This window comes from Tinamus guttatus, unplaced genomic scaffold (assembly GCF_059628265.1).
Source record: "Tinamus guttatus ecotype Peru unplaced genomic scaffold, ASM5962826v1 Tinamus_guttatus_pri_ptg000297l, whole genome shotgun sequence".
NCBI classification, from domain to species: Eukaryota; Metazoa; Chordata; class Aves; order Tinamiformes; family Tinamidae; genus Tinamus; species Tinamus guttatus.
The window spans coordinates 2,081,387-2,101,562 of record NW_028288831.1 but is presented as its reverse complement, the minus strand read 5'-3'; the positions used below and the strand labels follow the sequence as shown (position 1 = coordinate 2,101,562).

The following is a 20,176-nucleotide window of genomic DNA, read 5'->3' as shown; positions in this document are numbered from 1 at the left end:
TAGAGGTGCCAGGTTATCTTTGCAAGAGAATGAAATCTGCTTCCTGACCCCCCCACACACATCAGATACAGCAATTTTTTCCCATATTGCCCTCTGCCAAATTGCCTTAACCCTGCCCCAGAGAAGAAAAAGAACAATTTGACACTCTGTGCCCACTCAGTAGGCAGCTTTTCTGCTAAGCCTTTATAAAGATGCTAGTGAGTGCCAGCTGTAGTGATAGATTTGTGATCCTTAGCTGTTGTGGTTTCTTATGTAATGCTGCAACTATAGCTGGCGCTTGACAAAATTCTTAACTCCTCTTCTGGCTCAACGGCACATGATGTAAGAAGGAGGTAGCAAGTTGTTTTTTTATCGTTGGAGTGTTTTGATCTTGAGAGAGGGCAATTTGGACTAGTTTTTGATTCTGAGTCTATCTTGGAAGGAGAAGATTGCCCTGAATTAGCCCCAGTTGCCTCGCTCAAGGAAGCAATTGTAGAGGATGGGAATAGCCCGAGAACAGGGACTGCTCCATTTTCGGAGTGACGCTTCGGGAGTGACATGGAGCAACTGTGCCAGCTCTATTCCAACGAGGGCCTCCCCGAGGACAGCTGCTAGATGGGATTCGTGTCTTCGGCGTGCTGCTGCCTCTGTGCAGGGAGACTGAAGAGAGAGGAGACCTGTGGGCTACAATTTAGCCATATACAAATGTCTCTGAAATAATAAATATTAACCACTATCCAATTATTAACCAAATAGATATTATTAGAATTTGATATATTTAATCACTATGAGTCAGGGTGGAATTTGAACTCATGACCTAGAAGTAGTAGCAGAGTTTTTAGCTGCAGGAAGAAAATCAAGGTCAAATGGGACTTTTCCTGCTGGGCAAAATAATTTATTGCAGGTGAAAGTCTCAGATGTGTGGTAAATTAGACTGTGCATTATCTCATGGATAATAATTTTTCTCTGAAGTTTGTCTTCTCATGTGCATTTTTATTTTGGGCTTCTTATAAGATAAGAAGCACCAGAAATCTCCAAGGAATAACAAATGCATTTTCTTTGCTTGATTGAGGAAAGAAATATTGGACAGACATGTGTTATGCAACAATTTAAAAATAACTCTCTTGTAAAACTTGGAGTGAGCCTCAAATACCTCAGAAGAAGCAGAAATGTGTTACCTACCTTGTTATCAGCAGTGTCAGCCAGTACAGCTTTTTTTTCTACTACTTTTATTGCATGATTGGTCTGATCGTATCCTGGGCACTTTTGTTTTAATATCTTTCTTTGGGAATTAAATTCCAAGTTTCTGTTAAATTTGGAGCAACAATCGAACAAGATAGGATTTGAAAACAGAGCTGCAAAAACATTGGAATACCTGCACTGACCTTAGTGCCTTGTTGGATAGTACAGTGATAGACAATACAGAAAATCCTTTCAGGCTTCTCATCCCATGGCACGCAATGCAGTGAGTGCTCAAGGGGCCCAAAGCAGCCATCCCACAGTTACTTTTCCCAATCTTGATCCCAGTCTTTTTAGTCAGGTCTTTTTGCTAAAATATGTTGCAATGTTGGGCATTTGCTGCTCTCCTCATTCCAGCACTTTCCTGGAGCTTTCTGTGACAAGAGGGGCAAGGTAGAAATAAAGCTCAATCTTCTCTGCTAATTGTACCCCAAATTATCTGCCACTACCAAAAATACTGATCCTGCGAGCTTAATACTGTAAACCAGATCATTTCTTCACAGTGGTACAGATTTTTTTCTTAAATGTAAGACCAGTTGCAGATGTAATGACAATAGAGGAAATTAGCTCATGATGGGATTTTAGAAAGAGGCTAGTGGAAATATACTCAGTAATGTTCAGTTATTAAACCATTAAAGAACCCACTGGAGACTGGCTAGTAGGATATCTCATACACTGAAGCAGCTTAAAGCAAAACACAGAGCCCGTAAGGAGGGAAATGACAAAATGTTCCTGCAAAGTGGTCACCTCATCTCGTTGCATATCTCTGCATGTTGCTGTTGTGCTGCGTGAGCATGCACATCTCTCGTGCATCCACACGTGCAGACACATGCACGGAGCCTCCTCCAGGAATGGAGCCTCCGGAGTGGCCCAGCCTCCTCCAGCACAGCCTTTGGTGGAGGTGAAACCAGAGAAAACTGCAAACATCTGTGTCCACTTGGGGCCCAATCTAAGTCCTACTGAAAACACACATAATAACTTCCACTGACTTCAGGAGTCCTTGGATCAGGCGTTCTGGGTGTCTACTCGCATGGCTGTTTACCATTTCTTTAGGATTACACAGCAACATAAGGGTATTAAGTTCTAAAAATCAGGTCTTGGCTCTGGATGGTTGAAAGAGATCCTAGAGGTCAGGTCTGGATTCAAAGAAGTTAAAGAACATTATTCTACCCAACTGATGACCTTAAATTGGGAAGAGCTGTATTGGGATTGCAGAGACTTGCTACGAGGCACAGGAGGGCCAGGGCTGTGGCCCCACATGCCCCAGTCCCCTGGATGCGGATGATGATTCGCCATGCCCCATCCTTATGGGTAGTTCCCGGGTCCCGGGCCCTGTGTGGGGTGAGTCAGGCCTTCCTCATGCAGCACAGTGCTGAAATGAAGTGAGAACCCGTGTGGCTCCTGCTGCGGCCGCGGTGAGCGCTGGGCAGCTCCAAGGAACTGCCCCACAGCCGGCACATCGTGAAGGGGGTGATTAACAGGATGCCGCTCGTCACGAGGCACGATACAACAGGCAAGGGTTTTTCACTGCCGATGATGGCCTTAATAGCAATTAACCTGTCCTAACCCGCCAGTTAGGTTATTGCCTTCCCTGCCACGCCGATATGCCGCAGCAGGGTGACTTGGCCGTGTCCCGGGGTAGTGTGGGCTGCTGCCATTCCCTGGATATCAGCAGGGACATGCAGATCTCATGGCAAAAAGGCCTTGCTGTCCACCAGAGCTTTCGTTCCTTCGTCACAACACAGCAGAGCTTTCCTCCCGCATGTGAACTTCACCTGGTGGCAGCGCGCCCGTCTCAGATTAGCATCTGCTCGCGCTAATGAACAAACAAACACAACCGCCTTCCCCCACCTTCCCGGCCTCTAATGGGAACCAGGTGCTCACACACCAAACCTGTGGGCTCCCGTGAAATTGCCTGTCTGGTGCAAACACCCCTGTGGGGCCCTCGGGCATCCCGGATTTGCTTTATCCTGGGGTTTGTAACCCAATCCTATTTAGAGCCTTCATCTATATCATCCATTTAAAAGAATTATGTGTATTTTTTTGTTTAATCAAGAAAGCAGAAAATTGTCTGTTGATGGTTAATTTTTTTCTTTTAAGAAGAAAAAGAAAAAAAATATATATATCTTTAAGGCCTTGGCTGCAAACTTTGTTTTTATTAAATGTGCTACTGTGTTTTAAATTGGTACCAGGGCAAATACTTGGACGATTATATCAAAGTCTGCTGGAGTTAATCAGTGGCCTATATATATATGTTTGCAACTTTGAAAACTTATGGTTCTCACACGAAGGACAGAAGAAAGAGTTCTATTGAAAAGGCAAATGTCCAATGTGGTGAAGGTCCTTAAGACGGCCTGGTTTTCAGAGCTGAGGCAGTATATCCAGGCAAGTAGAACTGCACTGGGCCATCTCATGCAGGCAATGTGCTGAGCTGAGCAGCGAGTGTGCACATTTATAGGTGAGAGGAACAGACTAAAGCTGAGTTACACTGTCGAAATGTGGAATATCTCTCTGAGACCAGTAAATTTGTTTTTATTATTATTATTATTACTTTAGTACAGCAGCATAAGGAAGAGCAGAACTGCACAGTAATTTTCTACTTTGATCGTGTGGTAATTATGAGAGGTGGTGTTGACTTTGGTTCTCACAAGTATTTCACGAAGCAAAGGATGATTTCCCTCTTCTAACTGATTTGATGTCAGCTTAAAAATGGGACTGCAACCCTAAATGTGGGATCTTTATGGTATTGCATAAGTAGTTAAGGTGGTTATTTTTGAGTGTTACTAGAAGTACCTTTCTGACACAGTCTGAGGCAGAAGTTGACTTTGGGCATCATCTTGGTGTTGTTGCTTTCAATGGTAAGACTCCAGGCTGCTGGTAGCGGAGCCACCTTATAGTGCTAAATCCTCACTTCAGATTGTGTTTTCAGGTCCTTGTCTTCTCTGTTGGTCCTCCTCCAAAAGTTCCAGTTAGGGCTTGAGCTGGGTCTGAAAGCAGAAAGCCACAGCGTGGTCCCCATTCTCTCTTCCAGGCCATCAGTGTTCGCTTAATCTTTCAATTGCCCTGTTTTGATCTGCTTGTAAACAAACAAACACTTCATAAAAAAGCCAGCGGGTGCTGAGCAAAACTGCTGCCCTCCCTGGGATGCATCTTATTGTGGGGAGAGAGCAAGGCTGCTCTGCGGCTGCTCCCTTGGCATTTATGTCCTCTGAGTCAGTTTGGTGTCCACGAGAGGCAGGAGACTTGTTTTGAGGCCTTTGCACCTGCCATGTTGCTGGACTTAAAAAAACAGCAAAAGATTGGGCAGCAGCTGAAAAAACAGCCCATTGCAAGAGTTCGGGATTTTTGACGTCCTTCTTGTGTTTACAGTATCCCACCCCTCCTTGCTCCCAACTTCAAAACTGGACAGGAATTCTCTTCATTATCTTCTGCCGTGCTTCTCATACCATTTTTATTAAAAGAAGGGAAGAAAAGGAAAGGCGAGGGACCATGTGTGAGGGAGGGAAAGATGAAAGAGGAAAGAGATGTATTCATACAATCAATGTCTGTGCAGGAAAAAGAAGGGGAATCAGGGTGCAAGTCTCTCCAGATTCTCCTAAAGACCTCTATCTGAAGGTTTTGTGAGTACCTGAGGATGTGGGAGCCTGCAAACAGCCAGGTGGCATTTCTGAGATATAAAACCCAGCACTGTTTAATGACCAACTCTCTAAGTAGCATTGAAGAGAGTAGCGTTCAGGTCTTATGATCTAGAAATAATGAGCCCAAATTCATTGCCCAGGACCAAGAGGCTGCAAGACTAGCTGAGTGGTACAGTGCTTTTTCAGTGATAGAGTGAATATTTGGAATATTCAGCCCCTGTGTAAATCGTGGTGGATGTTTAGGTGGCTGTGTATGGCTTTGAGCAGCACGTGAGGAAATTACTGGATAGCTCCAGGCTGTGGAGGACGAGACTGGGAATGACACAGACTTTCAGCTCTTCTGTGTGTGGTTGTATTCAGTGCACCTTGAATAGCTCATCGAAAGCATAGCAACAAGTGAAAATGTGGGTCACCGCTGTTTGTTGCCAGCAAATTTCCTGTTTTGCTCAGCAAGGCTGCTTTGCTGGGGAAGAGGAGCAAAGGCAAAGTCATTAGAGGGTAACAAGGATGTGCTGGCAGGCCAGAGCTAGTTCTGGAGTGTGGATAACACTGTCCCAAAAACGTTGTCTTTTGGCTCAACAGTTTGCTGGCTATTTAAGGTCAGAGAAAGACGGTCCCTCCTGGGGACACTTGAGGTGTTGAATTCGCTGGCTTCACATAGCAGTGCCTTCCAGCACCATAATTTAAGTGGGGGTGGCCTAACACCTTGTTGTCTTTTCCTTTAATAACAGGAACACTGTCTGCATTCTTTGCTTTCTGGACATTTGTGTTCTCATACAGCAGAAGCTAGGATCAGCTTTAAGGATGTTTTCAATTTTGTTGGAAAGGGGAGTCTATGCTGTTAAAAATCTCTGTCCTGTTACTTGTACTAGGAAAAAACATGTTTGCCATTAGAGTAGGAAGAGGAGTGAAGGCTGCCTGCTTTTCCTCCATGCATTTACTACATCTAGAGTGGCACACCAGTGTCCTCTGGTGCTGAAGCCCTAAGGTGGATATAGAGCAGGCATGACTGGGGCAAAGTCAACTCTTGCAAATCTGATGGCATCCAAGATTGAATGGGGCATCCCTGGTGCATCTGTAAATTCAGCAATCCTCACTTTAGTGTGAGTTGAAAACTGCTTCCCAGAGGTGTAATTTTCCCCTTTAAGTTTTATAGGAACACCCCAACGAAAGCCGAGTCTCTCACCTGAGGGACACAAGAAGATGATGAACTCAATCGCCTCACCTATCCAGTAAAAACAGAAAAAGAAATAGAGGTTTCTTTATTTCTGACCCTGTATCCCCCCATTGCCACAGAAGACAGGAATGGAGCCCTTAAGGTATTGCACACTGCACATTCGAATTCCTCCTCTGAAGAGAGGGCTTGGGTCATTGCTCTTTAATGCAACTGCCTCCCCATGGGCAGAAGCTGCAGTGATCAATACTGCTTACTCAGTTCTCGAAAAGGTCATTAAAAGACCATAGATATAAATTTCAAAGTGTGTTTGTTCACATCCTCAATGTTAAAGATGTTGTTCTGTCTCGCTTCCTTAAGTAGCAGGATATGGAACTGGGTGGACATTGAACCTGCCTGACAACAGAGCAGCAAGAGCACATTATCACTCTTAGGGTGCCATCAGCTCCATGGGAAGGCAGGAGAAAATAAATGGTCAAAATCTTGCTTTTATCACTGCCTGGAGCAGAGCTTGTCTTGCTGACATCTCCAGATACAGCCTGTAGTATTGACCTTGGTGATCCATAACCATATAGGAGAGAAGAGATTCATTTTTTCCTTCCTTCCTCACTATGGCACTGGATTGCTGCCCTCAGTATTGTATCTTCTCCTTAGCACCTATATTTTTCTGGAATGAGGGTATTCTGAGGGAATGCTAAAGGTCTCTGTTGCTGCTATGTCTAAAAGCTAAGGAGGATACAAAAATCTGAAATCCCAGTTATTGAGGCTTATGAAATGCTATGTCCAGGGAATGGGTCATCCAGGAAATTCTCCACTTTTCGAAAAGTGGCCTTTTCTTTCTTTCTTTTTTGTCACTAACCTATAAGGATTGTGTGCATGATGGGACATAACATTTCTCCAAGAACTTTCCATTTGTGAGCAGCAGGGTGCAGTTGGAAATTTCCCTTCATCAGTGCGTAGCAGGTGGCAGGACTAAACCAAAGTGCACTGGCACAAAACCAGCAGTCACTTTTCTCCGATGTACGTGTGATGCTCTGCCCATATCAAGTTTTGTGTTCACAGTCCATATAATTAAATGTGCTACAGTTCTCCCCACTGAATAACTTTTATTTCCAGTTTTCTGTGTCATATGCACCCACATAAACATTAATCTCCACTCACCTAATAATTCATAAACAACATATTCTCTCCTATGCTTAATTTAGTACCATGTCTCCTTCCATTATGTTCTGCCAATTTCCCACCCTGTACATAAACAAATGTGAACTTCTCCTGTTTTTAGTTTGCTTACATGCACACACAAGCATACACAAACACTCCCACATACTAAAACATGCTTGCAGAGGCCCATATTCTGCTCTGAGCAGAATCTTACCATCACCTGTGGATATCAGTGGCAATCACGTGCAAAAGCAGAGTTTGAGATCTCCTATAGCTATTTTGCACTTGCGTGCGTGATCTCAGCCCTCTGGAAATGAAAATTGATTTATATATTTTGTAGCTTTTCTAGCTGCCTGAATTCTTCACTTGTTAACTGTCTCTTCTAAGAATTGAACCTAAGAATTGAACCCCAGTGACCACTCCAAATTTCTGCAAATATACTTATTTTACAAATGGTTTTGAGAAATAGCGGCCCTTTAATAAGCAAAGCTTGCCTTTACTTTCATTTCCACAGTATATATCAGATACATTCCATGTTAATCTGTGGATTTACCCCGGAGTAAAATCTAGATAGGTCCTCAGCTATTATATGTCAGTGTATGACTGGACACCTACATTATTTTATATATATGTATTTTTTCTGTTTTATTTTTGGGGTCATTTTAAACAGGAGTTTGCTAGGGCAGAAGTTAGAAATTTGTCACTTTGGTGGAATAAACATTCTTACTGATATCTAGGTAGATATCTCCCAGATCTGTATCAAAATACTGTTTGTGCTACCTGAATTTGCCTAATTTCCTGAATGTAATTAACAGGAGCTACAGATGATTGCCAACAGGAATTAAGTTAAGAAGGAATAAAAAAACAGTTGGGTTGTAGTTTCATTCCACTGAGTTTCACTTCCCATTTATAGTATGATAACAATAAATCAAGTCCCTGTGTTTTAAGCGTGCAGTTTTTTCAATGGTAGTTATTTTGCAGAAATATGATCTATAAGAAACAGTTCGGTTGTAAAATGTAATGTGTGGTACTCAATTTTAACTCCTGCTTATTAATTCAAGAATATTTAAAGTGTTTTTTTTTCAATAATTTCAATAGTTTAGTAATTACAAACCATAAGGCTTTGCTGCTCTGTGTAGTATGTGTATCTCCTCATAGTAGAGACTACATTAATACATGCTAATGAATAAAGTTTCTGTGACAAAAATATATGCATATTACTGTAAATAACCATGGCAAAGTGAGGATAGTGAGTAGGGGACTGGGGTGGGCTATAGGAAAAGTGGCTTCTGTTAGGGCCTCTGTCATTAGCCTGATTGATGACTTTGGGCAAGTCCACTTGCCTTCATTTCTCTTTGGCTTTACAAATCACTACAAATTTACAAATAGGGATAATGGTAATGAGTTTCTTTCTCAAAGCTTTTGACTTCTGATGATGTAAAAGACATTATAAAAGAGCTGAACATTTACATTAGGCATATTATTTCTGTATTTTTTATATATAAAAAATATTCCTTATTTACAGATGCACAGGATTTAGGTAATCATGGCTTGGTATAAATATGTAACAAGTTGATAATTATTTCGTGAATATTTAGATCAGCTCACTCATGAGTCTGTATGGATGCTAAGGTCATGATCCAGTAATGTGATGTAGGTTCTTTTGGGCTTCCTGGAGAGGAAGACGCCTTCTTTTTAACTCCACTGTTTCAATATCCATATGTAAGATAGATAATATTTTTCTATCCAGGAAACATCCCCAGTCCAGTTCTCTCTTAAATTAATAGGTCTATTCCCACTGGCTCCAGTTGTGGTTGAATTTTACCCAGGGCTGTTGAGGAAGTAATCAGTATTTGCAGAGTATTTTGAATTTCTTAAATGAACTATATCACAAGCTTGCAGGTAATACTGTCCCTGCTGTGGAGACACAGGTGAAGAAGTTCATCTCCAAGCCTAAACAGCACAGAAGTAGTTTCTCAAATCCATTGATTCCCAGTAATGCTGTTACTGTTTACTGTTGTGTGTGATCAGGATTGATGCACTGCCATGGTGTCAGTATAATGCTGTTTTTACTGTAGGTATAGATCTAAGCAACAAGACACTGAAATGCATGATTTTTATCAGCAACTAGTTTAGCTTTCAAATAGTTAAGAGTCGCACCTGTTTGTATTCATAGTTGTGCATAAAGCAAACGTGGACATACATTGTGCTGATTGGGGGAACCCACAAAAGATGCCCAACTGCGAATTAGTTGCATCAAAATGAGATAGGAATATTCTGAGGACATGACTGAGCTAAGGCCTGTTTTTAGCAGCCAACAGCCATTTCAGCATTCCCTCCTCTGCCCTTTGTTACTGCCTTTGTTGTACTGATTACTTAATATTTCCTTTTGTGTTACAGGGAATTGAGTGATAGGACCACATACACATACCAGGTTGTCATTGTTTCCGGGATGGAGGAGAGTGAGCCTTCCCCTGCACTTGTGTATGTTTCTGGAAGCGGATACTGTGGAGATGGGATTATCCAAATGTAAGTCTGGAGCAAGCGAACAGATAAAAGTGAGCACATCTGCTCAGCCAGAATCCGAGACTAGAAAGGATGTAATGACCTCTGATGTCTCCTTAACTTAGGACAGCGCTCGCCCATACACAATGACTCACATGCTTGATGATTACCAGGATGATGACATTTAATTGGAACTTAGGCCCTGTTATCCTGGCACCAGTAGATACAGACAGAGATGCAGATTATGGAGTCCACACAGCATGATCGATATGAAAGTACACTATATGCTGTTTGTATATGTGTGCATATCTCTGTGTGTATATATGTCATTTCCTATATAGAAGTGTATTAATTACTGGAGAATTTCAGAGTCTTCAATGCCATGCTCATACAAGACGTCCCATGTACCCTGGCATCTGATGGACAGGTGAACTGCTGCTGTGTGGTGGGCCATGTTCCAGGGCAATCCCTTGTTTGACCAACCACCAGAGCTGGGATTCAACTACAGGCAACAGATACGGCCTCCAAGGGAGAGTGCTAAGGATTGTATGTTCTCTGTCAGCGCCTCCTCTCATCGCCTGTTGATCCCCAAACCACTGAAAATGAAAAATAATCACTTACAACTAATTTAGGGTCTATTCTTTTGCTATTTTGGACCTTAAAGCCACTTGCTTCAAAGCTTCCTAGCATTTGACAATCTAATTATTTAAATAATGAAAGTAACAACAGTTGAGTGTTTGGCCAATATTATTTTCTTGAAATAATCCTGATTAGCAGTTGCATGGAACAACTCTGTCAGATGATGTTACCTGGCAGCAAGTGTTTGCAGGATGATTCCCAGCAGGCAGGAAAATCAAAGAGAGCAATTACATGACATACAAACCCAGGCAATTTTGAAGAGTGAGGTGGAGAAAGATTAATTTTGCTTTCCATAACTTTTCCCCTCCTGTTATGTTTGCACATTCCTTAAACATCAGTTGTGGCTTTGCAGCAAACACTGAACAATAGCTGGGCTGCCTCAGGAGCAGAGCAGGAACCAGACTGTGTCACAGCTTGGTTAGTTGTTGCCCCACTTGCAGCTGCGCCAGACTCTTTCTCGTCTGGTTTGCACAATTCTCCCCACGTGCCCATATAACTGAGCACGGCAAGGCCCATTCCCCCGCTCCAGCCACTCCCAGCCAACTGCTCTCCTCCATGTGCTGTCACCTGGAGTAGCCCAGCGCTGGAAAAGCACATTATACCTTGTTATTCCCATGCTGGGGTCACAGTCTGGCCCTTCCAGATTTAATACAAAGTGTTTCAGAGACCTTGTTCTGTTTTTCCCACCTGCTGAGTTGCAGCCACACCAGCTATGAAGGAAGTTGCTCATATCCTCATCAGAGAACAGCAAGTGGTATCCACATGTGCAGGAGGGAAGTGGCCAGACAAGCTTGTGAACCAGGAATGATAAAAGCGAAGGCAGAGGGAGAAAGAGAGAGGTGTTTTCAGCGTTGGTACATAAAGCTGTCATACGACCTTTGGGGTTCTGCAGGAGTGGAGGGGTTGCAAAGAGTAGAGAAGCAGTGCTATGTGCCATCTGACTTCTTTTGCCTGTGTGTGTGCCCTGCCTACAGAGATCTGGGGGAAGAATGCGATGACATGAATAAGATCAATGGTGATGGCTGCTCCCTATTTTGCCTGCAGGAGTTATCCTTTAATTGCATCGGTAAGTCTGGTTTGGAGACCTTTCCATTCATGGTGGGCAGCGGCTGTATGCCCAGCACAAGTAAAAAATCAACAGCATTTTCAATGACCAGCTAAAGAGTTGTTATGGAAGACAGAAAAAACGTGGAATTTGTAGATTTTAAAGGTGAACATATCTTCCCAGCTTCTGGTCATTTTGATGGGAAATTGGTTCTGCTGGCTTTGAAACTGCCTAGGACTTAAAGATAAGTCAGCCATTGTGGGACTGATCCGAAGCCCATTGAAGTCAGTGGGTGGCTTTCCACAGACTTCAATAGGCTTTAGATCTGCCTATGCAAGAAGACATGAACTGATTTCTTCTGGTAAACAGGAGGAGGAGTGAAAGGGGAAGGGGACTGAGACCAGAAGCAAGTCCAGCTGAGGTCACACCTCCTTTGAGTTGCAAATCAATATCTGAGGATCAAAGGTCTAGCTAATCCCCTTTTTCAGAGGTGAAAACTACTTAATCAGATTTCATTTGCAAGCCTGGTTTGCTCTGATTAGCAAAACCTGTAAGCACAATGGCCGGAAGATGCTTGAGCTATCAGGGATAGCTGGGCTGTGCTTGTGAGCTTTACATATTTATTAAACTCTCTAGGAATGTTAGAGACAGAAAAGGGAAATGAAGACTAATTTACAGGAGAGACCTAGAGTGGAGTAGCCCTGTATTGTGGACTTGCATTTCCAAGACAGGGCTTACTGTGGTCTAGGAAAGGATGAAACATGTAGGCCTTCTGAATCCAAAGATACTATTTATAAAGGTTTTGGATTTTCCTGTAAAGATTTTATGTGATTCTGTATCTGGATTGACCACGCAAATGCTCTGTTTGCCCTGTCTAGTAGTTTCATGCCTTCTGTCCAGCAGACAAGCCTTCTGTCCTAAGCAGATAACACAATGTGGGCAAGGTTGGACTTTCTTGGTAATCTAAGTTATTTCTTGTGGCTGGAACAGGACCTCACAGGCAACAAGTATCCCTTGGGTGGTAATCTGGGGACTGCTTGACTCCTCATAATGTCTGTACATTTTTGCTTTAGCATCCCAAGCTGTGAGACTTGAGGCTTGATTTGGTGATGTGCTTATGTATGTAAATAGCTCTACTGAAATCTGAGAATATTTATGGTCAAAGCTAATTGTGAGTATTGGTGGTCCTGAAGTTACATTTATGTTTTAAGTAACTAGCTGAACTGTGCCTCAAACACTGAAAGATATTAGTCATAATATTTTGAAAGCGAAATAAACACTTATGCAAATGTTTTCGGTTCTCCAAAAAACAGGCATAGGGTGAGTTTGGTTCCAGCAAGAGTTTGGGTTGGAGTTCTTCTATTGCATCTGTATTAGCATGCTAAAAATCAGGCCCAAGTGCTCTAGTCCAGGTCTGTACTTTGGCCACATCCCAGTTTTCTGTTAGGAAATGACCGAGGTCCTCACATGCATGCGCTGGTTCTCAAGGAAACCTGGCTGTGTGGGCTGGACAGGAGCTGCAGTGTGCACCAAATAAATTCCCAGATTGGAATAAGAGAAAGGGGTGGTCTGGACCTTGTAGCACACAACAGTGTGTCCTGACAGGTGAGCGCGGAAGCCTGTTTTATCCCTGTGTCCACATTCATCTTCAGGACTAGCAATGGAGCTGGTTGTGAGTGGAAAAAGTCTGTCTTACAGCAATAGGATTAGATAAAGAAGTAACTAAAATATAAATTCAATTTTTTCAGCTCTATTACAGAGGAAGTAATTTTTCAGATTTGCTTATGTTGAAAAGGAAAGGGGATTTCCAGAGGTAAAAAATTATTTGTTTTTCATAGGCTTTGGAAGTTTGTGGTTTTGCTTAGGTCCTGGTTTAAAAGAAAAGCAAACGAAATAGGAATCAGTTATGAAATACTGAATATAGGGTTTCACTTAGGTAAATCAGATTAACTCTATCAATGGAAAGATGCACGGACCCTATTCTTGAAAAGGTTTTGTTGCACAGTAGTGCAGTTGTGGTAGTGCTACTGTTGTGACCATGATGACCAGGATGCATGCATGCGCTGTGAGGGTAGAGCCGCTGCTGTTGCTTTTGGACAAGCCGTGTCTTCATCAAGGCCCTAGGAAATCTTCAGAGAAGGTAATACCTTTGAAGCAGACTCTGTTGGCTTTCGTGCGTGCTGGACCGTGATATATTAGTACAGTAAGAGCTAGACAGAACCAGCTAACTCATCTTTTGGAGAAATGAACAGTCCTGATTTTCACTGTATTTCAGCATATCACTTATTTAAAATCACACCAAAAAGAAACCCAAAAGCTATTGGGGAAATTGATCGTTGTATGTGTACCAAGGAAAAGAGTAATTGTGTTATTTTTGCAGTGATGTTGTATGTAGCTTTTCAGAGCTTTGGGAATCATTCCTTTTCAGCAAAGAATTTAGTGAGACTCAAAAGCATGTTGAGGTGTTTTGCTGAATTGGGGCCTCAGCATTTGACCTTGCAAGTACTTTTTTCCAGGCGTGTTTCTGAACTATTGCAAGGCATTCTTTAGACTTCAGCAAACCTGATCACAGTAGCAAACACAATATTTGTCAAATTTGTGTGCAGGATTGGGTCCTATGTGGCAGGAAAAAAAGACTAAAAATTTTGATGGTGACAGCAGGACCGAAAGGGTGGCATCAGGGATCCATAATGGGAAGTTTAATAGCAAAGCTGAAGTGTGTTTCTTCATTCCAAAGCAGAGAGCACTTACACCATTACATTTGGTAGAAGAGAAATGGAGCAAACAAACACAATCAAGCTTGAGATTTAGAATAATGATTCACAGGATAGTTTAGGTTAGAGCGGGTCTCTGGCGGACCAAGCCAGGCCAACTTCAAAGATAGACTCAACTTCAAAGTTGGATCCTGTTGCTCAGGGTCATACCCAGCTGAGTTCTGAATATTTCCAGGGATGGAGACTGCCCATTTGCAGGTGTCCCTCTGCCTTTCTAGCTCCCCTTGCCTTTTAGGTTCATGGGGTTTATGGTGTTGTTTTTATTCATCCAACTTTTCTTTGAAAAAATGGCACAAGGCTCTCAAGACACTTTGCACTACTGCCTGTAATAAAATTAGACTTTTTTTTCCCCCTTGGTTTTGTTTTCCCTCCTCCCTTTCTCTCTAATCAGATAACAGTGGATCAATCTGCTTCCCTGTGGGAGGAGGGGCGCGGGGGGAGGACGAGGGAGGCAGGCAGGACAACTGTGTGGTCTTTACTGTCAGGCTGTCCTGGCCTTCTCTGAACTCAAAGCCGAGTAAAAGAAAACAGATAAGGTTAATAGCATTCTCTTCCTGCAAGATGCTGAAGAGCGACAGTGGGATTAATTAATTAATTTAAGCATTTGCCAGCATACTTTTTTAGTGATACGGGATACTCAGCCTTCCCCATCTTGAAATTTAACATCATCTGTATTTTCATTCTTCTTTTTTTCTGTCCCCCTTACATACTTACTCTTTTCTGCCCAGAGTTTGGTTCTGGAAAAGAAGGTTTCACTTTGCCTTTGATTTGCACCGTGTAGGAGAGACGTGAATCAAAGGCTTGTGCAGTGTGACTGATGCACCTCTCTCCTGCCTTTCAGCTGGTTTTCCTTCACCTTGCTCCTGAACTACCCATGGGACAACTGTGAATTTTGTGGTGACTGACACCCTCTGCCAAGTACAAGCCAATGAGTCCCTTGGAGAGCAGGCCCCAGGCAGAAACGTGATTTGCAGGGATAGGAGCCTGGAGCTGCCTTGATCGAGTCCCACCTGATTGAGAAATGGGTGTCTAACAAGTGGCTAAGCCCCTTGTCCTTGACGTGCACCCCCACACACACACATTGCACGCATGCATCTAAATATATGTACGTACGTAGAAAAAGAGCACTGCTTTCATTAGCATTCCTTTTGTGGTGTGCCTTATGCATTGATTTAGCTCTCCAGTCCTGAAGAAAGAGAAGGATATAATACAAAAGATGTAGAGATCAATAAAAAAGAAGGGAGGGGGAGATAGTAATATGAAAAGAGATGAGTAAAGACTGATAGACACATGGAAGAACAGCTGGAAAGTAGCTTCAGAACTTCTATCTACCCTTAAGTTTGCCAGGTAATTTATGGGGATGGGGTTGGGAAATATAACCACATCTTATTATTTCTACACTTAATCTTGAGGGACACTTTGCTAAAGCCTTTGTATAACAGCACAGGGCAGCACTTTCCCCAGACATGTGAGAGGTCCTACAGAGGAATGTATATGTGTGGAGGTAGGCACATGTTCAAGTGGTTTGTTGGATCAGGGCCCCAGAGGTATAAAATGCAGAGAAAAGTTACGAAGTAAAAGAAAACAGAAAAAAAAATACAGTTCTTGAATTTACCACCAATTTCTAGCATACTTGAAGCGTTACTCACTACTGGTTATTCTGTGAGAAATATGATTTTAATTTGGCAGCGATCCTCTAACACCTTTTCTTTTGCTTCTGCTTGGTCTCAAATGTTTTACTGCCTTACAACTCTGGATCTATCCTCCTAGCAGTCCTCTCCCTCCAGCTGTGAGCCTTACCTTTGTGGGAGCTCTATCCTTTACCTCTTCCATTATCCATAAATTAAGCATAACACTTTCCCCTAATCTTATTGTTTGGAGGGCTGCATTGCATTCAGAGAAATGATTAATATTCATGAGCTTGCTATCTCTGTTTAGTGCATAATCCCCTAGGGAAATTGCAGTGTTAAATGAGTGACACAAACCTAATTTTATATGTCTTTTCTTTCATTTCTTTCTTTTTCCTTTTTCCTTTTTTGACAGAGGAGTAATGTGCTTAAAATAAGTTGATGGATGACTATCCATATTCATTGTAGGCATGCTTTGAGAGCGCGCCTTGCTCCCATCACTCTCCCCCTCTTTCTTATACCCCTGCACAGGAACGCAGCTTTAACTGTCGAAACCACAGTCCCACACAGCAGCTAAGGGTGATTTGCCTTTCGGGAATAGTAAATAAGCCTTGGCTGACCCTGCTGAGGGTTTTGAGCAGACCAACTGCATGTAGAAAGTGAACCACTTTGCAAGGAACTCAACATCTCACGGAATATCAATAAAAGTAAAGCATTGACCAAGCACTTTGGGAAAGAGTATTGCTGTTGATAAAGCTGAGAATCTATAGTAGAACTTCATAGCAAATAGCAATGAATTTAGTGGCTGGAGCTATTCAGATAGTGTTTGTGTAACTCCTTCAGCTTAAGGCAAATACTTTGATGCTGTTTCCTGTAGTTCCTGGAAGTGTGGATGCATGTTCCAGAATGTCCAAGCACTTATTTGACAAGTTAGTAATAATAGCATTGTCAAAAAGTCTCTTAGAGTGATTTTCAGAGACTGTCATCATTACTAGTGCAGTCCTAGCAGGACCAGCTGAACTGCAAAGGCCAAAAGAGCAGGCATCTCGGTCAGCAAACTACGAAGGATGGAACATTGTGGGCAGGGGTGGTATTAGTCTATGTTTTGCCATAGGCCAGTGACTCTAGCCCAGCTAAATCCAGCCTCAGTTTTTGCCACATAGCTATTAGATCCCAACAAGAGAACTATTTCCTTGCATATTGTGCCTTTCACACATTACTCTCTTCATGGGACAAAAAGTCTTCCACATCCAGTCATGTTTCTCCCTTGGAGTTTCCTCTAGGATTCAATAGCAACTTGCTGTGATCAGGTGATGATGCTGAGCTCAAGACCTGCCTTTGCAATAACATCCCCCCCACACCCATAAACTCCTTTTTTGTCTTTCTTAGTGAATTACGCCGTTTCTTTTTTTCCCCTCAGGAGCTCCTTCCATGCCTGTTAGACATGGAAAGGTGTCAAGAAGGGACACACTGGTTGTCCTTTTTTTTTTTTTTTTGGGTCAAAGTTGTTGCCGCCTTGCATTTCAGAAATCTCAAGAACTTCCAGTCTGACATTAATAAATCTGTGCAAGTCCTCTGGGACTAAGGAAATATTGATATATTATCAGCTCCACTTTTCTGGTTTGTCCAAACATACGCAGAGGAAAACAAGATTAGGTGTTAACGGGATGTATGTTGTAGTGCTTTTATAATATGCTTGGTTGCTCAGAGTGGAGGGAAGGTGATATTGGCTCCTGTTGGCTAGCCGCAGAACAGATAAGGTCTTACTACAACTGCCAGCTATGGAAAATATCCTTTCGCTTAAGTGACAAAGCTTTGTGTTCTTGGAGGTGAAATACCAAGTTTCAGTTCCAGGCTCTGAGAAGGAGTTGTAATTTTATCTGTCTGCAGCCCGCAGATCAATTGCATAATCATTGTGCTCCGACCGCTATATCATACCAGCGAGCCGAGTCACGCCAGACAAAGGACAAGCCCAGGAATGTATTTCTAAAAAGTAGCTGAATTACGAGTGAGTTGTGCTGCACAAATGCCTTATGCTGGCCTATTCAGTTCAGGAGATGCTCAGACATGATTGTCATATACGATGGTAAAAGCCTTTTGCGAGGCCCCTGAATGTTTCACAGTAGATTGCAACACCCCCATTTACTTCTTTTCCAAGGTGCCTGTTTTATTTCATTGAAGAAAAACATCACAGTTTATTGATATGCAGCTTTACTTGGAAAGGTCTATCCGAGTTTCTGTGTAATGGTTTTCCTCTTTTCAAAGCTGAATATCCGGGAAGGAAAATAACTCTCATATTTTACTTAAGCAGGAAATATCTCTGTCGTCTTCAATATTAAAGAGGAGATTAACAGATATCCTGGAAGAAGGCCATGTTTTTCACCCTGTTTCCACTGAAGTCGAAGGTGAAATGTCCATTGAATAAGTGATGCAGATCCTGCTATCCCTCAGTTCCCAGTTGCAAGTGATCTCCAGTGGAACCACTTCTAGTTTTGCCACAGAAACCCCTGGATCTGTTTCTTCTCCTCAGTGAAAGTAAACACTGTAGCTGGAGGTGCTGATTAAGTGTGGTCAAGTCCTGCTTCCACAGAAGTTGCTGACTTCACTGAGCCTCTCTGCGATTTGGCCTTCACAGTGTTTGAAAAGGCTGGCAAGACCTTACCTCCCTGGGAGCTTTGAACAGACCTTTCAGGGGTTAAGATGTGAAGTTCTCTGTGTTCCAAGAATTTGTTACTCTGAGACAACGCCGCTGCATTTTTGTCCCCCTGCTTTTTCTTTTTTTTTTTTTTTTCTTTTCGGACGAATAGTTATGTGGTATGAGGCTTGTTATAGTTGGAAACATCCCTAAATAAACAGCTGAGCTTAAAAATACTCCTTTTTTTGTCTAGCCTTAAAAAAAAAATAGTAGTTATTGCACAAAAGAAGGCTATGCTGATGCCAATCACTGTGTTCTAGCTGAAAACAGGAAGCTGTGCTGAGTGTGTCCCCAGCACTTTGACCATTCCGCTCGGACATTAAAAGCCACATCTGAGGATGTGCCCTGTGCTATGAATTGGATTTGTTTCTCTCTCTCTCTCTCTCTCGTTTTATTACTCTTTTTTATAATAATGTGGAAGGCTGCCTGTCACAGATAAGTGTACACTCTGCATGTCTGCTTCCTGGTGTGTACCAGACTGCATTAGTTTCACTGGATTTTATCTGGCCTTGCTTTGAACAGGTAGCTATGACACAGAGCTAGCTGTTCATCCAGACGTGAATTTAGGCACTTTCCAGGTATTCTCTGTCATCTGCTTTACTCTGTGCATGCTTTCATTTCTGAACCCCAGCAAAGGGAACATACAAAATGCTGTGTTTTCCACTGTGCTTGAGTAGATTAAGAAGCAAGAAGCAATGTAAGCATCATTTTCTAGTACAGTATAGAATACCTCCAACATTCTTCCAGATCTTGAAGCCTAGTTATAGCTGGCAAGTTTTGGAAAACAGGCCATGTGTTGCCAGTCTGGTTGCTTAACAAGCCTCCTTTCTCCAGGTGACAGCTGCCACGTGGCATTTAGGATTTCTACGGTATCACAGTGGACTGGAAGTGGAGATTTCCTTTTCCCAGAAGCTCAAAGCAAGGGCAAAATGGGGAGATCGTTCTGGCCCCATAATTCCAGAGCTTTCAATGAGAGCTTCATCAAAAAAAGACAAGCTGGGATTGCCTGAACAAATATAGCCAGAATTGACTTCAGGAGCCAGAAGCATCTGTTGTAAACCTCCAGAGACACTGTGTCCTGCTGCCAGGTGCTGTGCCTGCAGATGCTTTGCTGTTCTAGATTTAAGCTGGATTTGCAGGCAACTGCTTTTTAATTTTATGAAGTCATTTTACCTTGAGGTCAAATCAGATTTGCTTCGTGTTCATCTGCTTCATATCTGATTCAAAACATTTTCAACATCACATCGAGAAGTCCGCTATGACTCAGGCAATATAGGACCAACAGGACATGACCAGGGCCTTCCCCTGTTCTTTTGTAGCCTGTGGACCTCTCTGGTGACAGAAAATAACTGATATTATTTTGTGTATTGCTAGAGAAGAACAGAAAAGGCACCCTGCACTGGTATGGAAATATGGCATTTAGTGCCCTCAACAAGAGCTGGGAATGATCTGGAAAAGTTCCTCTCTGATGTCAAGTAGAAAATTCATAGTCTATAAATGTACTGTCTTTTGCATTCTTCCAAATGACTTGCCAGAAGTAGGAATTATGTATTTTCTTTAAAGGAAAATGACAGTTGTAAAGCTGCTTTCCCCCACCATGTTTTAATGTACCCCAAAGCAACCGTGTTCCTGATCTTCTCTTGGCTTACATGAGCAGTATTGTTCAGCTAGCAAAACCACTGTGTGCTGCAGAGCAGGG

General features: G+C 42.5%; 1 protein-coding gene across 1 annotated transcript in view; it reads left to right on the top strand.

Moving 5' to 3' along the window:
* The window catches only part of PAPPA (pappalysin 1), a 177,856-nt gene that overhangs the window by 81,479 nt on the left and 76,201 nt on the right, over positions 1 to 20,176 (top strand). Inside the window, exons 8-9 of the mRNA XM_010212768.2 lie at positions 9,592 to 9,720; positions 11,310 to 11,401. Of these exons, the coding sequence (XP_010211070.1) occupies positions 9,592 to 9,720; positions 11,310 to 11,401 (221 nt within the window). The remainder of the gene's footprint in view (positions 1 to 9,591; positions 9,721 to 11,309; positions 11,402 to 20,176) is intronic.